The sequence below is a fragment of the Dermacentor silvarum genome, chromosome 8 (assembly GCF_013339745.2).
Source record: "Dermacentor silvarum isolate Dsil-2018 chromosome 8, BIME_Dsil_1.4, whole genome shotgun sequence".
Taxonomy (NCBI): domain Eukaryota; kingdom Metazoa; phylum Arthropoda; class Arachnida; order Ixodida; family Ixodidae; genus Dermacentor; species Dermacentor silvarum.
The window spans coordinates 129,306,846-129,334,298 of record NC_051161.1 but is presented as its reverse complement, the minus strand read 5'-3'; the positions used below and the strand labels follow the sequence as shown (position 1 = coordinate 129,334,298).

The following is a 27,453-nucleotide window of genomic DNA, read 5'->3' as shown; positions in this document are numbered from 1 at the left end:
ATTTTATTGCGATAGCAATTATATGGACACTCAAAAGCAGATTTCTGCCGTCGGCGTCGCCGTCGCCGTAGCCGTCGCCGTAGCCGTCGCCGTCGCCGTCGCCGTCGCCGTGAGGTTCCGTAGGACGTCATTTGGAGAAGAAATCGTCGCCGCGCGCCGAACGCTGTATGTGCGAGTGAAAGGGCGCGAGGGGCGCGTCTTTCACGGGGAGTGAACGCACGGCGGAGAACAAACGCGCGTTCTGCGCCGTGCTCGCTTAAGGGCTGCAGAAGTAGGCATCTCTTTTCTCCTTTACAATCACCATATATGTAGAGCAAACGCACCTTCTTCCGACGCGCGAGAAGCCGTGGGGGAGGGGGGGGGGGGAGGGAGGCGACGTTTAGCTCTTCTCCAAATGACGTCATACGGAACCTCACGGCGACGGCGACGGCGACGGCAGAAATCTGCTTTTGAGTGTCCATATAATTGCTATCGCAATAAAAAGTTTAAATAACATGAACAAATACCATGGTCGTTACAGGCGTAGGTAAGTTTGCAATATAGAGGTAGAGATTTTATTGAAGAGAAAAAACAAACTAGAAATTGGCAGAATGATAGAGAGCAATATCTCCATATAATCTCATTAGATCAAGTAGGCTAAGCTTTGTTTCCTTGTTTTAAAGGCAGTGCTATTGGAAGTAATTGTAACTAAACTTTGGGACACTGTTGTCGCCGTGGATACGTTTTATGGTACAAGCGCCATAAATGAAGGCAATTATGTTCAGCTCACCAAAAACAACCACAAGGAACAAGCGGCACTTGAAGGGCCTCATACCATCAGAAGTCAGATATTTACACTTTTACCTCCAGCCGCCTACTGCGTACCGACAGCTTTGCGCATGTACAGTGGATGACACAGCAGGTACGGGAGCGATAACGTAGAAGGAAACGTACAATTTAACGTGCCGGCTGAAGATTTTCAACTGTCAAGCGTTTAATGCTTACACTTGCATCTTTACACAGGGCTGATTAACACATTCTGCTGTAAAAAAACGTAAAATTTATTTTATCAATTTACGTCATTTTTATGTTACCGGAGGAAACATATCTAGACGGGCTTATCGGATACGCCCACAGATTTGTTCGTTGAGCGTTGGATGACAATTGCAAGCACTCTGGCCTCATTACGACAAAGTCGAGCAAAAGTGGAGTTTGACAAGTACGATCACGAAGTGAGAATAATAAATGTGTCTACCTTTGCCAACTATGAAGTTTGTGGTATCCGGCGTTGCACCAGCGGTGTGGTGAAAACCAACATGCTTCCTGAAATGCAATAATCGGCAATGAGCACCCATCTTGAGCAACGCCTAATACACCTCTCCTTTTTTAATACTTCAAACGCACGAGCATGACTGTGAACTTCCCACGTCATCGCTTCAAATCCTAAAAATTATCACTACATTGTGCCGAGCGCGCTCTGAGAAACCATGCTTTGCTTTTCAGCATGCGCCTAGGCTCATCGTTCGAACAATGCACCACAAGACAAGGGATCTGAAGATGAGTCAAGCATGGGTGCTACCTCCCCCGTCTGTTGACTTTCCTGATCCGATATCTGTTTAATGCGCTTCGGCGTAAAGTACGAAAACTATAGTACGAGGAGGATGCTCGCGTAGATAGCTGTCCCAATTTTAAAGCGAAACTTTCTTTTTCCCTTCGCCTCTTCTCAGCATTGGTGTTGCTGCTGCTGCTTCGGGTTCGCTGACTCTCTCATCTGATATATGCAATACCTCACAAGATAAATTAGCCGCCTACATTGTGAACTCATCGGTATGTTCAAAGAACATAGACCTCGTATATGTAATAGCGTCTACAATTATTATAGACCACCTTCATCCTTGTGAGATCGCTTGCGCTGGCGTCTCATGTCTGTCGACCTGATTTAGTGTTTGCATTTCGGCAAAGCTTCTCACCACTGTAGTTTACAAACTAAAACGGTGCATCAAGTCAGAGTCCTTACTTGTCCGGGGAAAAAAAAGTAAGTCAACATCACATGAGACTGCATTTGCATAGGATGAAGGTAAAAGGATTATACGCTTCACAATTAGTTGTATGGCATTCTCTGACCTAACTAAACTGTTCGTTCACATGCATTCTAAAATGCGTATTATTTATCCAATATTGTTGTGATCTCATATTGTAAATTGGTGTTCTAAAACTACACTTATGTCAATGATTTTTATCTGCCAGGCAGTCCCCTATAATCAGGCTCTGGCTGCATGCAGCCTGTCCTTCTGCTTGATATTCCCTCTGACTTCAACTCATAAGTATTTATACTCATAAGTATAAATAATAAATATAATCTCAAGATGACCTTAATCTTAACCTCCAGGTCAAATTCTAATTTGCAAATTTAAACACACGTAAAACACAGACATTGTGTCATTGGGCAACAATTTATCTGATATTAATAAGGCTTCATCCATTTCATAGAACTAGACAAATTCTAGGCACGGCAGAAAGCAGGTTTTATAAGAAACCCCAATTTTTTGCAAGAATTGGTTAACTTATTTAAGTGTAAACTAGTAAGCACAAACTTCACAAATCGGGAAATCCGTGCGGCGAATAGTTATCACAAAAATAGGGATCGCGTAATGGTGATATCATATGTAATGCGGTGTTGCAGTGTTGTAAATATGATGTTAGAGAATGTTTTCGCAATATTCAAAAATGTTTGTTAAATATTGATTGCTTTAATCTCAGATCTGCCCCTTTCCGTCGGTATTTTGATATTTTTCTTTAAAATGCAGAGAACTTCATAAAATGTGATGCATGGATGGCGAGGAAAACTATTTCTCGGATTCCATTTGTTCAGATAGGAGCTCCTCAGGAGAATTTTTTTGAAAACATCGCGTTTTCAAGCAACTTTATGGAAATTTTAGGCTTTCTTTTTTCATTTATACTTTTTTTCACTTCCGTTTGTTGGAATAGATAAGACAATGCGCAGAAAGGCCGCTCTTATTCGTATCACAGGGATTTCGCACGCTAGAATGTGCCCGATATAACTTAACTTCACCGCACACCTCTGCATTTCTCTCTATGAGCATAAAGTTATCTTCTTTGTTTACTCCCATGCCAGAATAAAATGCCAGCAAAAATAAACTAGAACATTAAAATCAAGAAATTCTCATTAAGGTGCAGGGGGGCCCTAAGGGTGATCTAGCGCTGAAAGTAAACGTGTGTGAATGAACAGTTTGGCACACATAGAAAACCCTGGCAAAATAATTTTTTTCTAGCTCATTTCCCATGTGCGCGTTTCATTAGGGCGTTACTGTAGGTAACATTATTATTTCTCTTGTATATCCGCTGGTGCGACAAAATCCCTAGTGCTGCTAGAGACCATACTTGTAAATGTTACGTGGACCACAATACACAAGCTATCACAGATGGGACATAATATATTGAGAAACGAATGTTTGTTTTAATCGCACTCACATTACTTCGAACCATTCTTTACCTATTACCAAGTACTTCATGGTAGTAATGTTAAGGTTCTGCCTCATAAGCCGGAATCTTTCTTTTTTTCAAAATAGAATGTGGCTGCTGTTGGGCTTTCAACTGACGCCGCCATTGCCACGGCTAGAGGGCGCACCCGTAGGGCCACAGACGGTGGCATAGAGAGCGCGAGTGAACTACACTTGGTCCTTATTCCAGTAAGCGCCTGGAAAAGTTTGGCGGGCGCCTCGTCATCTATTCGGAGTTTGAATATTTCCGAAGCGAGAGGTTAGTGCTCCTGGAAAATAGGCTAAGCCATTGTCGTTGTAACCGCTGATCCATGGACCACCATCGCCTTCTTCAACATGGCGTCATTATGCCATCGTTGCTGCCACCTTGCTTCTGGCGTCGTCGTGCAGGTTTTGTTACACATGAGCTCGCGTCACAAACACAATTGCTCGCCTTTCACCTCTATGTGCCACCTCGTAATAGTTCGCGCAACACTGAAAAAGGCTAGATAACCAGATTTCCGGAAATACTTTGCGTGAGATTTATTCCTTCAAAAGCGTCGGATGTGTAATTAAGGTTTAACGTTAGGCCTTCAAATTACTTTCCCAAGATGGCGAAACTTACGCTGCAACGTCCGTTGTTTTTTTTTCCTTTTTTTTACTTCATAGCTGCAATTCATTGGAGAATATAGGAAGCAGCGCATTTTGTCCGGTCACTGCGCATTCCGCAAATAATCAGGGTATTTCGATTAGGCTAGTACCTTGTCGAAATGTAGCATGGAATCTGAAGCATCTCTATAGCGAGGGTAAGTCTAACGAAATTTCGACAGGCATTATTGTGAAAGTTATGGCGCCTTTGTAGCGTTGAAGAGCGCTAGCGTATTTTATTGGGATAGCAATTATATAGACACTCAAAGCGCATTTCTGCCGTCGCCGTCATCGTCGCCGTGGTGTTCCGCATAAAATCCAAGGGTGATAAAATCGTATGTGCGAGTGAAAGCGCACGAGGGTCGCGCGCTTTCACGGAGAGCGAACGCACGGCGGAGAGCAAACGCGACCGTCGCACGAATGGCCGGGGGCGACGTCCTGCTCCTCTACCAACGGCGCAAGGGCAGCATGCGACTCAGTCTCGCACGCGAAAGGAAGACAACGGGAAGGCAACGCGGGAGGAAGGGGTTGTGTCTTCTACTCTGCCCGCAACTGCGAACATGTACTTTGAGCGGTTAAGGCCGGTCGCCCGCACCGTATCTTGAAAGCAATATGCAGACAGCTCATAGCTTTGTATGCGTGGTGCTTTCGCCGCTCAGTTTCCGTTGAAGCGATAGACCCCACGAACCTTGGCTCGCTGCTGAAGCTGCACTTGCTCACGCCAGGGTTTTGAGAGCGGTTGTCTGCGGTCGTCGAGTGGGATCATCGAGTGTTTGCTTCAGCGCGCTGACACCAGGCTTGTTAATTCAGTTAGTAAGCGAATGTGTCCAAGTTTATCCAGCCGACAAAACTACTATCCTTACTCCGCAAAGCTCTCTACTAATTTTGTATCGCCATTGATTGTTCGCCTTTAGGACGAAACTGCGACTTTTTTATTTTATTTTTTCCCAAAAGAGTGTTACGAAAGACTTACCTCTTGCCAGGGCCATCACTTAGTGACCACACGTAAGTTACTGTCTTCGCCTCGGGGTCAAAGTCCTTGCGCTTCGCCGTCAGGCATTCAAAGATGGTATCATTGTCAGAGTCAGAAATGCCGACCGCGTAGGGGAACGCTGCGAAGACCTAGGTGTAAAGAAAAGAAAGTTCATATATCGTGCCGGCTGATAACTCTTGTTGATGGGCTGTGTGTTTACGACATGACGCGTTGCTCAGTAGATCTAAGGATATGACAGAGTACGCTCTACGTTCATGTTCTGCAATTCAGGGTGACAGCATCGTACAACATGTACAGTGTCGTCCACTCTTGGGGTGAACACGGCTCCGCGTGGCCGAGCTCCGCGGAGGGCCAGTGCTTCCGGCGCGGCCGCGCGTCGAAGCGAATCGGCGCAGGCGCACGGGCACCAAGGGGAGGTGCTTCGCGTCGTCTGCTACAGCGCTGTTACGGGTCGCTCTTGCTTTGCTATTAAGTACACTTCACTGAACAAAGGCATGCGAGCGCGTGAGGCGTCGTCGAGGGAAAGCGCGCTTCACTAACTGAAGCATTTTCCAGCTGGTTTTGTCTACAGCTTCTGAACAGCCTGCTTAATCAGTACGCATAAACAGAAACAAGCTTCTCAGCGCTTTTTTTCTTTTTTTGTGTATCATTTGTGTATATTATATGATTGCTCTGTTTTTGATGGGAAAATGTAAATTTGTGCATAATATATGAGTCCTCAGTTTTCGACGCGAAACGTTTTTGAGTTCAGTCAGCATAAGATTAGGTTCTCAAAAACCGCATATAACAAGACATGTTGGCTGTGGCTAAAGCTACTCGGACGTCTCCCTCCAACATTTACAGGTACGTTAGACGGTTCCGACAGTCTTTATGGGAGTTCTGCGACGTTCCTCGTTGATCTTGCAAAGTTACCCGTTCTCATGCGTCGGATACGTCAAAAACGTGACTATCATACTTGTCTGAAGAGCGAGGGATTCAGACCTTGAACATTTATTGTTGCGTGTCCCATTTCTTCACGTATGTACCGTTTCTCACTGATGCGCCAAGTAAAGCACCATCAAGAACAGACTTGATTATATGCAAAATACGAGTTCGTTCAGCGCATCGTGGGCAGTCATGACAAGACGCCCGCGCAAGCGCATCAAAAGGGTCTAGTTGAAGGGACATTATGAATTATAACACTGACATTACTGATGAAGCGTAGCGCATATTAACTGTCTCATCAGTCGCGGATGTGATGTGTGGTACAAAAAAAAAAGAAAAACAGAGACACCTGGGTTTCCATCTAACAAGTTTATTGTACATTCCTTTCATGTTGATACGGACGCCGCCCCTGTATTGAGGTACTTGCTTCACAGCATTTCCACTGCGGTTGCCTCATTAGCGCTACATTTGGGCAAGCATTTCTTGCATTTGCTTCATTTCAAGTCCGCATTTGTCTCATTACCATTACGTTTGGTTAAACTAGCATCTATTTCCGTAAACATCGAACAAAGCTTCATGTATCATCAATTTCCACAAATGTTTGGATCCGACGATTGTTTTTGTTTGCAGTACCCCAACGTGGTGATAAATCCTTTAGAAAAGAAATGGTCGGTCTTAAGGGGCCCCAACTAAAGAACACCACACAGAGAGCACAATAGGATGTTAGACTTCATGTGTGCACATTGGCAGGAACACATCATTTTCCTAAAGGGATAAGCTTGAGCAACGTAGGCTTCATTGAAGAGTTGGTTGCTGGAAAAGAACATTAATTAGCTTTTGGTAGCCGTTTCCCACATTATAATTACGTTTCCTGCAAGTCATTCGTGTACAACAAGTTGGCTGGTGAAAATTAAGGGCAAATACCGTATTTCTGCAATAGACAATACCAGCCAATTGGTGGCGTGGACCAGAAGTAGAACACCCGGCTTCTAATCTGAATGTTGTAAGTTCGTATCCTGCTCTAGTCCACTACATTTTCAGGCATGGAGCGACGCCTGACACCGGCAAAAAATATTCTCCGGGAGATAGTGGAGTTATATTTGTCCAGGTGCAACCAAATTAGGACTCCCTCACCAGGACAGGAATTGACCTCCCTGGTGCAGTATTCGGCCACTACCTCCCTTATTACTCCTACAATTACCCATGGCCCTCAGTCCCCAGCGGCTACGGAGCACCTGACCAAGGCGGCGGTCAGACCTGCGACGCGGCAAAGCCTGCTAAGAATATCTGGGTCCGGACAGGCTGCCACTGGAAACTGCACCTGGCAACGTTCAACACTCGCACCCTATCCAGTGAGGCTAGCTTAGCACGGCTATTTGAAGAATTATCAGGTATTGTCTGGGATAATATTGGTCTTAGTGAGGTGAGAAGAACTGGTGAGGCTTATACAGTGCTGACCAACGGCCGCGTCCTCTGCTAGAGAGGTCTTCCAGATCAGAGAGAATTCGGTGTAGGACTTCTAGTCCATAAGGACATAGCGGGAAACATTGAGGAATTCTACAGCATTAATTCAATTCTAAGGCAATAATGAGAGGGTAGCAGTCGTCGTAATACAGTTGAATAGGAGGTATAGAATGAAGGTAGTGCAAGCCTACGCCCCAACCTCCAGTCACGATGATGAAGAAATGGAACAGTTCTATGACGATGTTGAATTAGAAATGACAAAGGTGCAAACTCAGTATACTGAAGTCATGGGCGACTTCAATGCAAAAGCGGCGAAAAAGCAGGCTGGCGAGCAAGCAATTGGCAACTACGGCATCGATTCTAGGAACACTAGAAGAGAGATGTTGTTAGGATTCGCGGAAAGGAGTAGGCTCCGAATAATGAATACCTTCTTTAGGAAGGGGAATTGGAAAAGCCCTATTAGAGAAACAACCAATGAAATAGATTTCATACTATCTGCGGATCCCAGCATAGTGCAGCATCCCAGCATGCTGCACCTTTCCTTTCCCATCATACGCATTTCATGGCCTGCCCAGCTTTGTTTTTTTTTCCTCTTAATGTCAACTAGAATATCAGCTATCCCCGCTTTCTCTCTGATTCACACCACTCTCTTCCTGTCTCTTAGCGTTAGGCCTAACATTTTTCGATCTATCGCTCTTTGTGTGGCCCTTAACTTGTTCTCCAGCTGCTGCACTTTACCCTTCCTTTAGGAAGGGTAAAGTGCAGTGACCATAGGTTAGTGAGGTCTAGGATTTCTCTCAATTTGCAGAGAGAAAGAATAAAATTAGTCAAGAAGAAACAGGCAAACCTAGATGCAGTAAGGGTAAAAGCAGACCAATTCAGGCTGGTCCTCGCAAACAAATATTCAGCTTCAGAACAGAAAGATGAAGACAACATAGAGGTAATGAATGAAACCTTAACTAGGCTGATCTCAGATGCAGCAATTGAAGTGGGAGGTAAGGCAGCAAGGCAACAAGTAGGTAGGCTCTCCCAAGTAACAAAGGACCTAATAAAGAAACAGAAAAACATTAAATTGGCGAACTGGAGAGACCATATAAAATTCGCAGAACAGTCTAAACTGATCAACACGAATAAAATATGGGATATCAGAAATTATAACGTCAAAAAGATTGAGGAAGCAGTAAAATATGAACACAGCATGAAATCCGTGAGAAGAAAACTTGGCATAGGCCAATGCAAAATGTATGTACTGAAAGATGCCCAGGGTAATATAATCAGCAATTTAGATGACATAATAAAAGTAGCAAAATAATTCTATACTTATCTGCACAGAACACAGTGCAGCCAAGCTTTCATTCGAAATAGTGATGAACGGGATACAGAGGCTCCTTCTGTAACTAGCGATGAAGTTATAAGGGCCTTAAAAGACATGACCAGGGGAAAAGCTGCTGGAGAATATGGAATAACAGTCGATTTAATCAAAGATGGAACAGACATCATGCTTGAAAGCTTGCGGCCCTTTTTACGCATGCCTCACTACTTCAAGTCTACCAAAAAGCTGGAAGAACGCGAACATTAAACTCATCCATAAGAAGGGAGACGTTAAAGAATTGAAGAATTGTAGACCCATTAGCTTGCATTCTGTATTGAATAAAATATTCACCAAGATAATTTCCAATAAAATATGAGCAACGCTTGACTTCAGCGAACCAGGACAACAGGCTGGCTTCAGGAAGGGATATTCTACGGTGGATCATATCCATGTCATCAATCAGGTAATAGATAAATCGGCGGAGTACATCCAACCTCTCTATATGGCTTTCATAGATTATGAAAAAGCATTTGATTCAGTAGAGATACCAGCAGTCCTAGAGGCATTGCGTAATCAAGGAGTACAGTACGCATACATGAATACCTTGGCAAATATGTACAAGGATTGTACAGTAACTTTGGTTCTCCACAAGAAAAGTAGAAAGATACCTATCAAGAAAGGGGTTAAGTAAGGAGACACAATCTCTCCAATGCTATTCACTGCATGCTTAGAAGTATTCAAGCTCTTAGACTGGGAGGCTTAGGAGTTAGGATCAACGGAGAATATCTCAGCAACCATCGGTTTGCAGATGGCATTGTCCTATTCAGCAACAATGGGAACGAATTACAGCAAATGATTGAGGACCTTAACCGAGAAAGTGTAAGTGTGGGGTTGAAGATTATTATGGAGAAGACAAACAGTGTTCAATAGCTTGGCAAAGGAACAAGAATTCAGGATCGCCAGTCAGCCTCTAGAGTCTGAAAAGGAGTACGTTTACCTAGGTCATTTACTCATAGGGGACCCTGATCATGAGAAAGAAATTTACAGAAGAATAAAAGTGCCTTGGAGTGCATACGGCAGGCATTACGATATCCTGACTGGGAGCTTACCACTGGAAAGAAATGTGTACAATTATTGCATTCTACTGGTGCTAACACATGGGGCAGAAACTTGTAGGTTAACAAAGTAGCTCGAGAACAAGTTAAGGGCCACAGAAAGAGCGATAGATCGAAAAATGTTAGGCCTAACGCTATGAGACAGGAAGAGAGTGGTGTGAATCAGAGAGAAAGCGGAATAGCTGATATTCTAGTTGACATTAAGAGGGAAAAAACAAAGCTGGGCAGGCAATGAAATGCGTATGATGGATACCCGTGGACCATCAGAGTTACAGAATGGATACCATGGGAAGGGAAGCGCAGTTGAGGACGGCAGAAAGCTAGGTGGGCTGATGGAGTTAGGAAATTTGCAGGCGCAAGTTTAAATCAGCTAGCCCAAGACAGGGGTAATTGAAGATCAGAGGGACAGGCCTTCGTCCTGTTGTGGATATATAGACTGATGATGATATCCGTATTTGTGCAATACAGTAGTATTCAGTTTAAGCCCTTGGAGAGAGCTGAACAATGCTTTTAGTGTGTAATTTGGCTTTCAATCGCTTTCACATTAGCGATTAGAATAAAATGTAGGGGACTCGAATGGTATAACGTATGTATCGCTTTTGTGTAGACACAGAAAAACAGACATTACGCATTAATAGCTCCAGCCCATTGTGCTTTTCAACTACAAACCTTAGAGCTATGTATTATATCCTTTGTGTAACTGCGATATTATCAGATCTGCAATATGAGAAACAACATGTCCGAACGAATTTTCTGCTACCATTGAACATTTTCTTTTTTCCCAATTGTAACACTAGGCAAGCTACTAACCTATAACCTGTAAGATGACATAGCCTTTACGGTGCAGTTTTCAGCTTCAGTTTTCCGGCGCGAATGTTTGCAATGAGCTATCACTAGAAATAAATGTTGTTAGATGTTCAAAATTGATTTGCAAATTATATTACTCCAGCAACCCAACAGAATGCTGAAATTTTTTTGTTACTGCCAGGTGCGTTAAGCTTTTCTTTTTCTAGTTTTTGTTTTGTTTTATACATCATTTTGTTGTGTTGGAGTGTTGTGTATTTACAGAGTATTAATTGTTATAATGCAACAAGTACGAAGTCAAGCCTCTTAGAATTTGTTCTAGTATGCTTTTGAGTGGGACATCATACCTACATGTAAAACATGTTGGATGTGATTGCAGCTTGTGTTTTCTCCTTTACACATAACATGTATGCATAGTCGATATTGAACCGACTGCAAGCTTTCAATATATCGGTTCAGGCAACGTTTTGTGCGTTTCTTTCGGATTTCTCAGTAAAGCCTGTCCATTCCTCTACTGCTTAACCCTTTACCTGGCAAGTTTAGAAAGACTTGACCTAGAAGTGGTTTTATTGCCTTAGTTTTTCTTTATGCTCAAATTCATACCAATTGAAATATAAACGGTTTCTCGAAATACTAAGCGAGATACAGCATGTCAAAAGTATTGTTAACCACGAGGAGGAAGTTAAATGTAGGGTCCAAAAGTGGTCTCTGGCATTTGCTTTGGCTAGGTCATTCTGTGTTCTTGAGATATACTCCATAGGGTTAAGAAATACGAGATTGCTTAAAAAAGGAAAAAAATCGCTTTGGGGAGAATATGACCCCCACGTGCGCTAGGAGGATAAAGAGAAAGCCCTGAGGTTTCATGACCAATAGAACTGCTGCTGCTCACGCTCGACATTTTATTGAATACCACTGCTGTAAGTACATAAATAAAGGTACATTGAAAGGAACAGACTAATATTTGGATTTGTCTAGTTTTTGCAGATGATTTTGTAAGGTCAACAGTTTTGTTGAGTTAGCAGTTAAAGGGTTAAAGATGTTATGCATGATAGACCGTACAATAAAGTCTGCACGGACTCCGTCAATCCCGTTTCTTCTCTAACGAATCGTTTTTAATTCTAGAATTTTACGTGCCAGATATGCGATGTTATTATGAGGCACGCCATAGTGGGCGACTCCGGATTAATTTTGACTAACTGGGGATATTTGCCGTGCCCCGATTGCACGGACACGGGTGTTGTCGCATTTCGCCCCCATCGAAATGTTGACGCCGCGGCTGGAATTTCTTATCGCCAACTCGCGCTTAGCAGCTCAACACCATAGCCACTAAGCCGCCACGGCGGGTCTCTAACGAAATTCCTGGTGTAATTGAGGTAATAAGAGCAACGCTAACATTTATTCTGGCTGTAGCGAGAACATTTCTCTGCATATAGGCAAGCAAGTGCATGGCATTGATTGAGGCTGCATCTCAGCTGCTCACATCATCTGTATATTGAAAATATTCCTCTGTATTCGAAACAAATTGAAAACATAAGCCGCGTCTCAACATCCGTTTTTCCTGCGTCTCTATTCACATCATGCGTATCGATGTACTTTCTTGCGAGAAATATAGGCGAACTCAGGTAAATAACAGTGAAATGTGATAGCAAAATTTTCGGTGAGGTTATAGTGCGCCAGCGCTGACAAAAACGGTAAGATTTCCTATAACTCCGTTCAGAAGAGCAAATTCTACTTTTTCCGAACCATTGCTCCTTACCTTGAAAGCGTCCGGTGCGTCGCGTTGCAAAACATTGGGTCCTTTGCCAGCGTCTGATCTGGATAGCAGCACGATGGCCACAGCAGCCGAAAACACAATCAGATAATGCTTCATTCTTTTAGCTGGTTATGTCCACAGCGCTTTGCTGCGAGTCATTTATACCCTCTCCGGTTAATTTGATACTGGCTAATAACTTGCTAGTGGCTCTGTACGAGAATTGCCGGAGCCGTTACATTTCTCACTGATGAAACTAATATTTGAAATTAATGCGCCTGTCACTCTCGCTTCACATTGAATGCCGCTTTAATTTTCTTGTTCTTGTTAGCCCGTCGTTCTTGTGTCCGCTGCGCATATTTCGCTCGTCTGTGTCCTGAAGTGACGGAGCTTATGATTTATTTGGCAGCCTTGGAGCTAACAAATTATATAAGATTAAATTGGGTTTCGGGCTATGGGTGCCACGTTTTGCGAAAAACACACCTTTCTAGGTGTTGTTGCCGTCCGTAGCAGGTCACCTCGACATTTCTGTAAAAACTCATCTCAGGTCACATTTTCTTTGCTACTTTAATGTGTACGTCTGTGCTACCCTAAACATTTTCCAAATAAAAATACCAACGGGTCACTGACACCTGACACCTTCAGAAACCCACAATGGGAACTGGGAAAAGACAACCGAGGCTGGCCAATGGGGTAATAATTAAATTTTGAGCCACAGGCTTTTGCGAACACCAACGCGCAAGATTCCTCGAATGCAATTTTTTCCCCTTGACAGTGGCTTGTGTAATAAAAAGAGCCGATGGATCGCCTTTAGCAAGAAAGTGACAGGAGACTCACATATTCATTATGAATTCCAGCTATTTTAAATTCCGGGTTGCAAACCCATGACTCAGCATTTTGAATTGTTTTGACGGGAACTGCACGTGGAGAACTCAGGGCGATCATGCGTGTTCGATGAAGCTGCTCGCTAATTATCAGTGGTGACCCTCAGGCAATCATATATTATACCAGCTCCTCAGACGATTATTTCAGAACAATAAAATCAAGAGATGACAGACAAAACGAGCATTTTAAACAGCCAAATCCTGATATTAATAGCGGACGCAAGCATTTGCGTCTTAAGTTGTCCACATTGTTAGCAATAGTTTGCTAAATAGGTTGGCTTAATTGATTTAGGGGGCATGCTGCAATTGTCGAACTATGTACGCCACACCATTTCTACAGCAGGAATCCTACGTTTTCAGCGAAATGCATTGTTTTTCCAGCTAATAAAATTACGCACTTAAAACAGCAATACAGGAAACACTTAACTGGTACAGCAATGCGTTCCGCTGGAAGCATTCACCCCGTATTCCTCAAAACTGGCGCTAACCACAAAGTTTTAGCTAGAGATTTTTGTTTTAAGAACTGACTGACCGTTGTCCAGCAAATACAATACGCCTTCTAAAGTCATCAGTGAAAAGGTAAGCAGTAAAATTTTCATAATGTTTACTCTCTTGACGATTCTTATGTCGGCCATTGCAATGCGGCTTCGCGGCGGAAAGGTACGTGGTATCTTTCCGCACAGTCGTATATTCAGTACAGTGCCAAGCACTCTACCTAAACTATCTGAAATCTCTAGCTATGCGCGCTGGAACAAGCAGGAATTTCTCTTAATTTTTCAATAGGCACCTCATTTGCGCGAAATTGTACTCAATTATATTTTGTTGATGGCGACAAATCAGAAATTTCTCTCTCTCTTTGCGATCGGGCCACGTGTGCAATCCCGTTCTTTAGTGCGGGTGACAACTTCCGTGTATATCAAACCTTATGGGTGCGACAAAGGCTTCCTGAACGCATGACCTGAAATTTCGATCTCGGCTCTATTGCTTAAGGATTCAGGGCAGTGTGTGCGTTGCTCTTTACGTGGTAGTGTCCGTGTAAATGGGACACAGCAAATCATCACGGACTAAGATTCAGCTAGTCCTTGTCGAGTCGGGCGCCTTCTCTTGCCGAACGTCGTTCTGCGCACTCGTTATTTTCAAGAGCCGGGAACAACCACCTTCTTTATTATGTGAACCTCGAGAGCACATCGACCGGGCTTAAGGATAATAAGGCGTAGCTTTATTTGCCTACGCCTCGGTATTTGGCATGGCTGCTGCTGGGCCTGTCGGTATTTCAACTGACGTGAATATATGCAAACGCAATACGTGCGCTGCATGGAAGGTCCAGCAAGCGGGCTTATAATATTAGCCCTATGTGCTGACCGCCAAAGTCGGCTAAGTAGGGCCTTACGTAAAAACTGTCTTATTATGTCAGCTCAGCCTAAACCACGCAGCCTTCGGTGAGGCACGTGGTTTGATTTTCATCGATTTTGCCACTGGGAATGTGTTAATTCTCGGCCGTTCTTCCAGAATGAGTTTAGAATTAGTGTGCCGCACTGCTCCGGTGTATACACCTCTCATTACCATTCTTGCTCTGCAAGCATCATACATCTCCTTCCTCCTGGTGACATCGTTGCGTCATCTCACAGTGGGCATTCGCCTGAGTTGGTATTTGCATTTCGGCGTAGCTTGAGAACTAACTATTACATAAAGACGGCTTTACAATGCACGTTCTGTAGGATGAAATAAAGACGACTGTATGCAGTGAATTTGGTTGCATATTTTTAAACAATACTTTCGTTCAACTTCACTTTAAATAGGTAACCACATGATTTATGTTGACAACTATGGTGACATAACTTACTGTTATGGCATTACAGAACATAATATGCCCCGACGCTATGCAGAAATACCATATGACGTTTCTTTACGTTTGGCAATGGAGATTGGCGTCCCTTAAGTAACATACGGTTATCCTATAACACACAAGCTTAGCTAACTTTAATACTTTGCAAAGGGCCAAAGCGCCTGATACTTCCATGTCAATGAAAGCATTCTCCTTTATGAAACTTATTCACCTTGCTACGTTTTCTAGCACTCAACCTAACCTAACCTCGTATGAGCGTACTTGTCAAAGAACTATGCTAATAAGGAACGCACGAAATCTGCTGAACATTGCTTGACCACTCATTCTGAAAAAAAAATATGGGGATCCCACGCACTGTGGTAACCAATGTAAGCCAAGCTTTCTGTCCTGTTTTCGTTAAATGGCAATAAGTGGAGGTTAATTTTGCAGTGACTGTTTATCCGCTTTTTGTGCAACACTGAAGTGGGGAGTTGATGTTAAAGGTTACTTTCGTGCACCACTTGTGCCTAAGTATTACACCGAACACACAGCCAGTTATGCTTTCTAGAGGTGTTGTGCGCCATTGTTCATAGCCTGCGAGGAGATTAGCAATGTCATTGCCTCACACGACACAATGCACTGTGGCAGAACTGTTAAACATTAATTGATTGTGGGGCGTTACGTTCCAAGCCGACATCATAATTACATCTGTCACAAGCGTATTGTAGCGACGTCCGGGGAGCTCCAGAAGGCACTGTGCACATGTCACGCGATATAAATATACAAACGAGTTTCTCGCGTAGTCTGTCCTCTGCCACACTGCTGTCATGTATACGCAAACTCTAAACCAACTCCAGAGGCGGCATGCAAGACAGCGACCGCAGCTGCAGTAGCAGTGAAAAAGTTGAAGGAAATGGCAAAGAAAGCATCGCTATTAAACGGCGCTATTCAAAGCTTGGATGAGTCTGATTCCTGATACAATTTCAGCTAACTGATTTCACAGAACACTTAAACCCTCCGTTTTTATCTACGTTACGGCATCTTTGAAGGCCAACATGGACAAGGTACTTTCACTTCTAAATTAAATCGATTTTGCATAGCATGAACCTATGCCATGGGTACAATGTATGTGAATGTGGTCACCTGCTTCAGAACACGGCAATCAGTAACCGCCTTCATCAAATGTGTAGCAGGTGTCGCACTCCAAATGCATAAATACATAGATATATACATTGTCTAGTTCCTGGAAGGCATGGGTGTGGTGATGCAGCCATAGCTGAGCAAACTGTGAAACATAACTACGAGAGTGTCACCCAGTGAAAACAAATTAGGATAGGCTGATGTAATGGTCGCCCCATACTGAAAGTAGGTGTTGGTGGTTCTTTATAATGCAGATGCGTCCAAAACACGGGTAGCAAATACCACCATCATCGCTCTTTTACTTGAAGAAAGACGCGTTGCTTGCATGACAGATCAGTTAACATAGTGAGTTGGCAAATATGCACTCCTTGTCATATTACTAATATGCACACTTCTTAACACGCGCTCATATTGCGGAATTGAACCTCGGCAGCTATAAATGATACCAAATTAGCGGGGAGTCGTGCCATCAGGACGAACTTCAATATATCCGCCCTGAAGCTGTCCAACTAAACTGTCTAGATTGCCCCTTAATACGGTCTCAGAGTCAGCAAGCAAGCATTTTTGGTATAATAATAAATTGACCACAAATCGGTCCCTCAAAAATCGTTAGCAGAGTTATCTCAACACTGACATAGTATAGAGTTTCATGGAAAAATGTCCTAAATACTGGACAATGTCCAAAATCATAAAACAGTAATTTGCAATGTCTTGTGTATTACGTAGTTTAAATTTAAAATTCTCTGTTCATGAAATTGCCGCCTTTTCTAGCACTCAACCTTTAAAGGCGGAATTCCGGTATGTTCGGAAAACTACCTCAGAAAAGTCTGCCCCATGCGTGAAGAACAGCTGCCGTAGAAACGTGAAGGCAACTGAGAAATAACTGTGGTCAATGTAACTGATTTACCTCCAGTTGAATTCCCGGTGCTTCTCATTCAAGGCAAAGTAGCAGTGCATGAAAAAATTAATGAGACGTTCAATGGAAAGCGTGTGAATTAAAATGGTCACCCTACTCTGAATGTTGTACCCCGTAGCCGTGCATGTAACCAACCGTCAGTATAAATACAATGACATGGCGAATGTATTTATGGGTGCGCTATAATGGTGTATAAGCGATCACGTTACCGAAAACTCATAGCACCGGCTTTACGTTGTGAAAACGCATGAAATTCCAGGCCACAGAACTTGACTCATGATATCCCCTTTTGTGTGGTATGTCGTGTTTATCACATACTGTGCGAGCGACAGGTTAACGATGGGAGCGGAACCATTACCTGACGACTTCCGTATATTACAGCGGCCTGACATTTTTATGCTGAGGTGATTCTTCTTGGCCAGGCGGCTTTCCTGAATATGAATATGGTTCCAATTGGCCAATAACATGCATATGAACGTAAACACATTGTACTAATTGTAGCCACCTAATTACAACAAATTATACCATCAAATGTCCTTATTTTCGCCAAACATAAACAAGGTACTTTGTTTAGCTCATCGAGTACACCGGTGAAACCAATTACAAACCTCGTAAGACGTAGGGAAAAGCAAAAAGAGCAAGGATTCAGTACTTATTTGTAACAATTCCCAATTTCTGGCACAGAAAACAGCAATCATTCCATTTATTTTCGCCGAAATTGAAGTAGGTGTCTTGGACAATTGTTTTAGGACTACGGGAAACATTGAGGACAAAGGCAGTATAGAATTCTAGAATTTTTTTTCTGTAAAGCCTGTATTTACTCTTCATATATGAAACAATAATCGTTTGTTCCAACATGCTAATTTAACGTAATATAAAGACGGGGCCTCGCATAATTCACTGAGGAAACCAGTAAAAGCCAACCACGTGCCTCGCATAAGGCATAAAAAATTGGAAGAACAGTATCCAGTAATTATTGTCAAGCTCCTAATTAACCTGCACACTTAACCATATAGTGGCCTACATTTTCTCTAAACAATAAGTCCCTAATGGTTTTCATCCTCCCCGAGAAACGGGGAAACTATGAGTGTGCAATCATCATCATGCAGCCTGTATTTATGTCGACTGCAGGATGAAGGCCTCTCCCAGCGATCTCCAATTATACCTGTCTTGCGGAAGCTGATTCCAATTTGCGCCTGCAAATTCCTTAACTTCATCACCCCACCTAGTTTTCTGCCGTCCTCGACAGCGCTTCCCTTCTCTTAGTATCCATTCTGTAACTCTAATGGTCCACCGGTTATCCATAGTACGCATTACATGGCCGGCCCAGCTCCATTTTTTTCTCTTAATTTCAACTAGAAAATCGGCTATCCCCGTTTGCTCTTTGATCCACACCGCTCTTTTCCTGTCTCTTAACGTTAGGCCTGAGAAGAGGATTATCGGCGGTGTCCTTCAAGGACGTTCGAAGAACGGCGAGGCAGCGTGGAGCACCGTCTCGAAAGACACCAGCGATCAGCAGCGTGAGCAGAGCGGGCCCAGCATTGGCGATGCAGCTGGACTGAGGCGCGGCTTCTTCTTCACAATCGCCCCCGCCGAAAAAGAGCCATCCTGGTGACCGAAGAGGTTGTTGGCCGTGGGTAATGGTAAGACTTGATACGTGCCACGTGGACGAGGTCACGTCCACGCAGGCGCATGTCGTCACATGGAGACAGTGGCTCGATGAGTAAACTCACCGGGGACGTTCGCTCCACGACGGGTTAAGGCCCTTCATACTTTGAAACGAGTTATGAGGAAAGGCCTGGAGTTTGGCAAGGAACAGCCAGCCATACATGAGACCCTGGGGCATACGTGGGACTGGGCAGTGAGTCGGCGCGGCCTTCCTTCTGGCCCTGTTGTTCTTGTGACGTAAAGGTCCGCGCGAGCTGGCGGCACTCTTCGGTTTGTCGGGCAGCTTCGTACACAGGTGGGCACTCGGAACCGTCAGGTCTGTATGGAAGGAGAGTGTCGATGGTATGCAATGGCTCCCGTCCATATAGGAGGAAGAAAGGTGAAAATCTCGTAGTAGCTTGTATCGCGGTGTTGTATGCGAACATTACAAAAAGAAGTACGCGGTCCCAGTTCCCATGATCACATGCCACGTACATCACGAGCACATCACCGAGTGTGCGGTTAAACCGTTCCGTGAGCCCGTTAGTTTGCGCATGGTAAGCCGTGCTCGTTCGATGAATAATGTCGCATTCCGAAAGCAGAGCTTCGACGACCTCGGAGAGGAAGGCGCGACCTCTATCACTGAGGAGTTCTCGAGGTGCGCCATGTCGAAGGATGAAGCGATGCAGGACGAAAGAGGCTATATCCCGCGCTCTAGCATTCGGTAGAGCAGCAGTTACGGCGTAGCGTGTCAAATGGTCCACAGCAACTATGATACACCGATTGCCATCCGGTGTTATGGGAAGCGGGCCGTAGAGGTCAATGCCTACGCGATCGAAGGGTTTGGCAGGGCACGGGCAGCGGCTGCAAGGCGCCAGACGCATGTAAAGGTGGTAATTTGCGACGTTGACAGTCAGGGCAGCACTGAACAAACTTTCGTACAAAATTGTACATCCCCGCCAGTAGTAGCGATGGCTTATACGTTCGTAGGTCTTAAATACCGCGGCGTGGCCACATTTCGGATCGTCGTGAAAAGAGGCACAGATTTGGGATCTTAAGCTGCGGGGAATGACTAGTAGCCATCTACTGGAACAGCTTGAGCGATCTCTTCGGCAATGACAGTGCGAAGCGTTGAAGGCAGACGACAGGATGGCTCCTGAGTGAAGGGGGCCAAGGAAAGTTGACGGCAGCCTCCTCGCGCACGAAGTCTTGAATTTGCTGAAGCAGCGGAGAGTGGTCGGAAACGGCAATCGTACTCGCTAGCGAGTCGACGGTCGACAGAGGCTGCCGAGTCAGGGTGCGTTGCTTCTTGAACTCTTCGTAGCTCTGGCATAACGTGACTACTTCAGAAACGGCGGGCGGGTTCCTCGCCAAAAACATCTGGAATGCGTCGTCATCGATGCCTTTGAGGATGTTCTGAACTTTATCAGCTTCGGGCATAGCGGCGGTGACACGTTTACAAAGGTCGACGACTTCTTCAATGTAGCGAGTGAAATTTTCACCAGTCTGCTGTGCACGGGCTCGCAAGCGCTGTTCAGCGCATAGTTTCCGGACAGCAGTTCGACCAAACACTTCAGTGAAAGACGTCTTGAAAGTTCACCATGTCGGGATGTCGACTTCGTGGTTTTGGAACCAGAGTTGGGCAACGCCAGTAAGATAAAATATGACGTTGGTCAACTTCGCGACGTCGTCCCACTTGTTATGCGCGCTCACCCGTTCACACGACGTAAACCAGTCCTCCCCGTCCATTTCATCTGCACCGCTGAAGACCTTCGTATCACGTTGCCGAGGAACCCCGGTGCAGATGACGCGCTGGGGCGCAACCGCCGGCGAGTCTGTGTTGCCGGTCGTGATGGGCGGAAGCGTTCGGGTTTGAAGCTCCAGGCTGCAAGCGGCCGGGGAATTCTAGCTACCTCCGCCAATTGAGAAGAGGTTTATTGGCGGTATCCTTCAAATAGGCTACGAGTTCCAAGAACGGCGAGGCAGCGTGGAGCACCGTCTCCAAAGAAACCAGCGACCAACAGTGCGAGCAGAGCGGGCCGAGCGTTGGCAATGCCGCTGGACGGAGGCGCGGCTTCTTCTTCACAGGCCTAATATTTCTCGTTTGATCGCTCCTTGTGTGGTCCTTAACAGGTTTTCGAGATTCTTTGTTAACCTCCAAGTTTCTGCCCCTTATGTTAGCACCGTAAAAATGCAATGATTGTACACTGTTCATGTCAACGACAGTGGTAAGCTCCCAGTCAGGATTTGGCAATGCCTGCCGTATGCACTCCAACCCACTTTTATTCATCTGTAAATTTCTTTCTCATAATCAGGGTCCCTTATGAGTAATTGACCTAGATAAAGGTACTCCTTTACAGACTCTAGAGGCTGACTGGCGATCCTGAATTCTTGTTCCCTTGCCAGGCTACTGGACATTATGTTTGTCTTCTGCATATTAATCTTCAGCCCCACACTTACACTTTCTCGGTTAAGGTCCTCAATCATTTGCTGTAATTTGTTCCCATTGTTTCTGAATAGGACAATGCCATCTGCAAACCGAAAGTTGCTGAAATATTCTCCGTTGATCCTAACTCCTAAGTCTTCCCAGTCTAAGAGCTTGAATACTTCTTCTAAGCTTGCAGTGAATAGCACTGGAGAGATTGTGTCTCCTTGCCTGAGCCCTTTCTTGATAGGTAACTTTGTACTTTTATTGTGGAGAACCAAGGTAACTGTGGAATGCTTGTAGATATTTGCCAATATATTCACGTATGCCTCCTGTACTCCTTGAGTACGCAATGCCTCTGTGACTGCTGGTATTTCTACTGAATCAAATGATTTTTCATAATCTATGAAAGCCATGTAGAGAGGTTGATTGTAATCTGCATATTTCTCGATTACCTGAATGATGACATGAATATGATCCATCGTAGAATATCCCTACCTGAAGCCAGCCTGTTCTCTTGGTTGACTGAAGTCAAGTGTTGTCCTGATTCTATTGAAAATTATCTTGGCGAATATTTTATATAATACTGAAAGCAAGCTAATGGGTCTGTAATTCTTCAATTTATTAACGTCTGCCTTCTTGTGGATTAGTATAATGTTGGCGTTCTTTCAGCTCTCTGGTACACTTGAAGTCGTGAGGCATTGCGTATAAAGGGCCGCAAGCTTTTCATGATGATACCTCCTCCATGTTTGAATAAACCGGCTGTTATTCCATTTTCTCCTGCTGATTTTCCGCTGGTCATGTCTTGAAGACCCTTCTAACTTGATGGCTAATGATAGAAGGAGCCTCTGTATTCTGTTCATCACTACTTCGAATGAAAGTATCTTGGCTGCTCTGGGCATTGCACAGGTCACTATAGAATTCTCCCACAGCTTTTACTATGTCATCGAAATTGGTCATGATATTACCCTGCTTATCGTTCAGTGCATACATCTTGCCTTGTCCTATGCTAAGTTTTCTTCTCACTGATTTCATGCTGCGTCCATATTTTACTGCTTTCTCAATCTTTTGCACGTTATAATTTCCAATATTCCTTACTTTCTTCTTGTTGATCAGTTTTGACAGTTCAGCGAATTCTGTCCGATCTTTCGAGTTTGCGACTTGTGTAATATGTGTAATATAACGCTTCGAATCGGGCCAAATCAGGGTATAGCAATTTTAAATTGACACACAAACTTGAAAGTTTTCCTACTATATACCAAATCACAAACTTCGTGAGCAATCTAGGTTTTATTGCGAAAGCAAGTATAGGAACCCTCCATTCAAATTTCCGCCGCCATCGTCGGCGTTGGCGTGTTGTTCTGTATAAAGTGCAAATGTATTAACATGGCGGCCGCGCGCATGTAGGTGCGAGGAAAGCCATGCGAGGGTGAGCGAAGAAAGATGATGACTTGGTTCGGCGGTGACTTCTCGCCTGCCAAGGAGCAAGGCAGTGAATGTGCGCTCGGACTTGTCACACGTGCAAGAGGGGGGCGTGGGGTAGAGCGCATCTCCACTTCTACTGCGGCAGTGGTAGCGCATGGCGCGGCTGAGTGCGGCAACGCACGTCTTTATCTCGCATGTAATCAGTGGTGATTTGAAGGTTAGCCGACCCGAGATTGCTGATGGCTTTGTGTGCGCTGTGTTCTCCCGTGCCTAGTTTGCGTTGAAGCGAGCGGCTGCACGAAAAAAGTCGCAATTTCGCCCGAAAGGCGAAGCATCGATTGCGATAGCAAATTAGTAGAGAGCTATACGAAGCAAGGGTAGTAGTTTAATGGGCCATGTAAAGTTGTAAACATTCGCTTAATAGCTGAAAACGCCGCATTGAGAACGCGCGCCAGCAGCAGCCTGCAAATTGGCCTTTGCGCTAAACGGGAAAAGCACAGCGCATACGAAGCTACTGGCACTCGGCGCTTGCACTATGTCCCCATCCCAGATCGGTTTGAAAATGAGGGCCGCGCGGACTCGCACTTCGCCTTATCGCAGATCGCTTTCAAGATTTAGCGCCCGCACGGCCGCGCTGTGAGCAGCAGCTGACGCAGCCGAAAGCAACCCCCCTCCCTCTCGTACCTCACCCTCTTTACCTCGCCCTCGTGCCTTGCGCGCGAAAGATGACCGCCTGCTTCCGGCCTGCCTTCCTACCTCGTGTGCGCTACATTGAGCCGTGATTGGCGGCTTTCCCTCGTACTGTTTCACTCGCACATACAGCGTAAGGCGCTCATCAGTGACGATTGTATCGCCATTGGACTTTATATGGAACCTCACGGCGACGGCGACAACAGAAATGCGCTTAGAGTGTCCATATAACTGCTATCGCAATAAACGTATTCGCTTGCCGCTGCTGCTGCTCTTGAACACGCCAACATTCTGACAGCGAGAGTGCGCAGTCATTGGGTGAGATGGGTTCAGGATAGCTTCAGAAAGCCGTCGAAACAGTAATATACCGCATTTCAGTGCTTCTATCCGCATCGTTAGCTTCGCTGCAAGAAACAAAAAGGAGAGACAATGGTGGATTCTATGTTTATGCGCGAAGCGGCGTGAAGCGTCACAATCGTTGTTGCTTGCGCAAATTTTAAAGCAATATCACACAAACGTAACGCTAATGACCAAAGTATTTGCACAATATAGCGCAAAACAAGTGCTATTTTACGCAAATCAATGTAATTACGCAAATGCGAAGCAGTGTTCTGCCAAAGGTAACGTCGTCGGGCAAGTTCGGAAAGTAACGTAATTAGCTTGACGACAGCTGCACGACGATGACGACATGCCGATGACTGCATGATTAAGAAGGCGTCACGAGTGCGTGATAACAGCATGAAGACGACATGATGATGACCTAACGACGACGTCATGTGACGAAGAAATTGCGAAGAATAATGACGACAATAAAATGGCGACGATTGTTTGACGATTAAGGAGTGGCGACGATAAACCAATGATGGCGGAACGATAACAATAATTCCGTGAGGCGCTTGAGATCTGGCCATGAAGATGACGGCATGTCGACGACTTGACGACTGGAAGAACACGTGACGAGATCTCAAAATGGTCAATATAAATGTCGTTCATAAAGAATAGTTATTGCTAAACAGAACCTTTACTCTGTGATCAAGACGGTTGAACTCATGAGATATCTCGCATAAAATCACATCTTCCATCCCACACAATACGTTCAGTACGCATGATACCTATCGCTAATCAGATTCTAGGTATCAAGACATTTTTTTAGCATCATGAAATTGACAGAAATAGAGTTGGTAAATACTAGCTTATCAGTATGAACTAATTCAGGGTTTCCTTTTTAGCATTCCTCTACGCTCCTCTACGCTGAAACAACATGAACTTTCGATACCCTTCACAAAAGCGAAAAAAGTCGGCTTTGCGATTTGCAGAGTTTGAAAGGCTAAGAGTCTATTGTCTCAATTTAACATTGTTTAGAGACCGTATGCTGTTGCATAGCTTTATTCATGCCTGAAATGTCATTTATTCATCAGTATATGTCCAATGTCCGGGTTACATTCTTAAATCGGACCACAAAGGCTAAAATTTTTGTTTTCCCGAGAGCAGCGGTTCCATACATGGTCTGCAACAGCCCATGCCCTTAGAACATATGGACACATAGAAAAATAAGAGGTATTGATTGTCACCTTTAGCTCTTCGACAAGTTCGATGTTTACGTTACGAGAACTACCCTTTAGTGCGACAGTTAAACGCCTAAACAAATAAATAAATGTTCAAGTACTGGTTCCAGCTACAACGACAATGACACGTGGCGTAAAATTTTCCGAGACTGTCACGAACTAGCACAATTTTACTTCGAAACGCTGAGTAGAATTTGTCCAGCTTCCCAATAGTACACCAGATGAATTCTTGTTCAAGACGGGAAGGTGTAGCCCGCTAGACTGTAGCCTACCAAATCGAACACAATCTACTGACGGACACTACGCATATAGTATTCGCGTATTATTTACATTAAATAAGCAGATGTGTCACAATTAGACATGTTCTTTATTCCCTAGGTATCGCTTCATTTCTCAATGAATAATGAAGCTATAAAGAACAACAAACAAACGAACAAACATTCCTGATGTGCTGAAGTTCCAACCAGATTCAATCTGTTTGAATATGTCATACATCTCGTACTTTGCAGAGGCAGGCTGTGCTGTGAAGCGCACACAAAAGTAACATCACAATCGAAGCTGTTACGTGAATTGTTCTGCAGTTCTTTGTTAGAAAGGGCGTCGGAACAAAATGCCACCTGCAATAGTGTCACACTTTTGATGGAGTTATTTTAATAGTGTGCACTAAGGAATGAAAAAAAGTGCCATTGAAAGGATTACACACTCAAGGATGGCGGTGATTAGGTGACCTGATAAACTAAACACACAGCATAGCCGTATTAGCAGGCCCAGAATGCAGTTAATGATCCAAGGCAGATTGAAAATTGTTGAAAGTCTTGCAATGGAGAAAAGTTTGGCTGCTGCTGCTGATGTTATTAACACTAGACATGGTGGCTCTGTTCTTTTTCTAGGTAGGCGGATTTTGATAGGCAAGAAGCTTCAATGCTGTGTCACAATGCCGGTGTTCATTCATTTTTGCTGCGTGGCAAAGCCACATCGAGCATTGTCCAGATTAAATTTAAGGTTATCTTTCATTGGAGCCATCGAAGAGATCAGTACTGTCTTTATTAGGGATAGATTTCGAAGCAGTTCACCGGAAAATATTAAGTACGATGACTTCACCGTTGTGGAGTCATTACAACGTTTCTGCCACACGTGCGCGGACATTCGAGGCTGGCTTGTCAGACTTGACTCATGTGGTGTGTTGTAGTCCTGTAAGCGACATTCCACATGACCCTCAACTGATCCCATTCTTTTTTTAGATAAAAATGAAAACATATCACGGTGTTCACGTTCATAATTTTCTTCCGCAAAACGTTTAAGGTCTGCCAGTGGAGAAATATTGTTTTGTTTGACGTAGCATAAAATTTACGCCTTACGAGTTCAATCACACGCACCTTCCAATTCATTTTTCCCCCTTTTTTAATGTCGTTTTAGTGCGACAACAGTTAAGCGCTTAAAGCTAGGTTCGCCTTTAGCGTCCGGCCTTCCATTCGGTTACGTTGACGACAACCTCGTCGTCATCGGCGCTATTTGATTGTAGTTAGACAGAGTCGTCATTACCGGCTTCACCATAACTATTGGCTGGAAAAAAAGAAAAACGTTGCAGAGTGGGTTTCGAACACATATTTCTACAGCGACATGCATTTGGGAGTCAGGCACCCTGACAAACGCGCTAAAGTGGAAGAGTGCGAGGTAGAGTGCTAAGTAATAGGCTGCCCACAGACTCGGAAAGTGAGTGGCCGCTTATCTATTTCTGAGGCCAATACAAGCGGTACTATACCATGCACTTATTCGTCATCCTGCTCTTGAAAACTGCACTATATACTGTGCAAATGAGACCTAGACGATAATAATGATGGTGAGCTTCAAACATGGCATATAACTACCATGTGGATACGGTGGTAGTTTTCACCTCAATGTTTTACAAAGCATCGTATACAAAATTAGTACTACACAGGGTGCCCCAAAGTTGGAAACTCTCAGGAGGGCTCCCATACATGAACAGAATGAAAAAAAACGAGATATGGATCAAGCATTGGGTACGGTGACATTACGGACAATAGGAAAAAAATAAGGAACAATGTGAAAAACAAGAGAATATAAAGCTGTTTAGTAAGACAAAAAAATACAGAGAAAACTTCTGTAATAAACAGGCAATGCAAGTTTTAGAATACAATGAATATAGGAGTAATATAACCTGTAGTATTATAGATACAGCGATTATAATTATTAGAATCATAAACTTGAGTTGTTAGGATGAAGAGAGTTGTTGAATAAAATATTTCTTAACTTGGTTCTTGAATATTTGCTCTGTGGGTGATGATTTAATGGTGTGTGGAATATAATTCCACAGTTTGATTCCTGCAAATGTGGTAGTGAACTTACCACAGTTTGTGCGCACTTTAGGAAAAAGACACTTATCGAGTTCAGAGAACCTAGTATACTGTTCGTATTTACAAAAGTT

The 27,453-nt window shown here is 44.1% G+C and overlaps 1 protein-coding gene across 4 annotated transcripts in view; it reads right to left on the bottom strand.

Annotated features, from left to right (window-relative positions):
* The window catches only part of LOC119461702 (uncharacterized), a 249,408-nt gene extending 236,751 nt beyond the window's left edge, over positions 1-12,657 (bottom strand). For 2 of the 4 annotated variants that reach the window (XM_049671931.1, XM_049671932.1), the window contains exons 1-3: positions 12,497-12,657; positions 5,101-5,249; positions 1,235-1,302 (exon numbers count right to left, since the gene is read on the bottom strand). In XM_049671931.1, the coding sequence (XP_049527888.1) occupies positions 1,235-1,302; positions 5,101-5,249; positions 12,497-12,610 (331 nt within the window). In that variant the 5' untranslated portion in view covers positions 12,611-12,657. The remainder of the gene's footprint in view (positions 1-1,234; positions 1,303-5,100; positions 5,250-12,496) is intronic. The other 2 variants (XM_049671930.1, XM_037723068.2) reach the window with 2 other exon arrangements.
* Between the last annotated feature and the right edge of the window lie 14,796 nt (positions 12,658-27,453).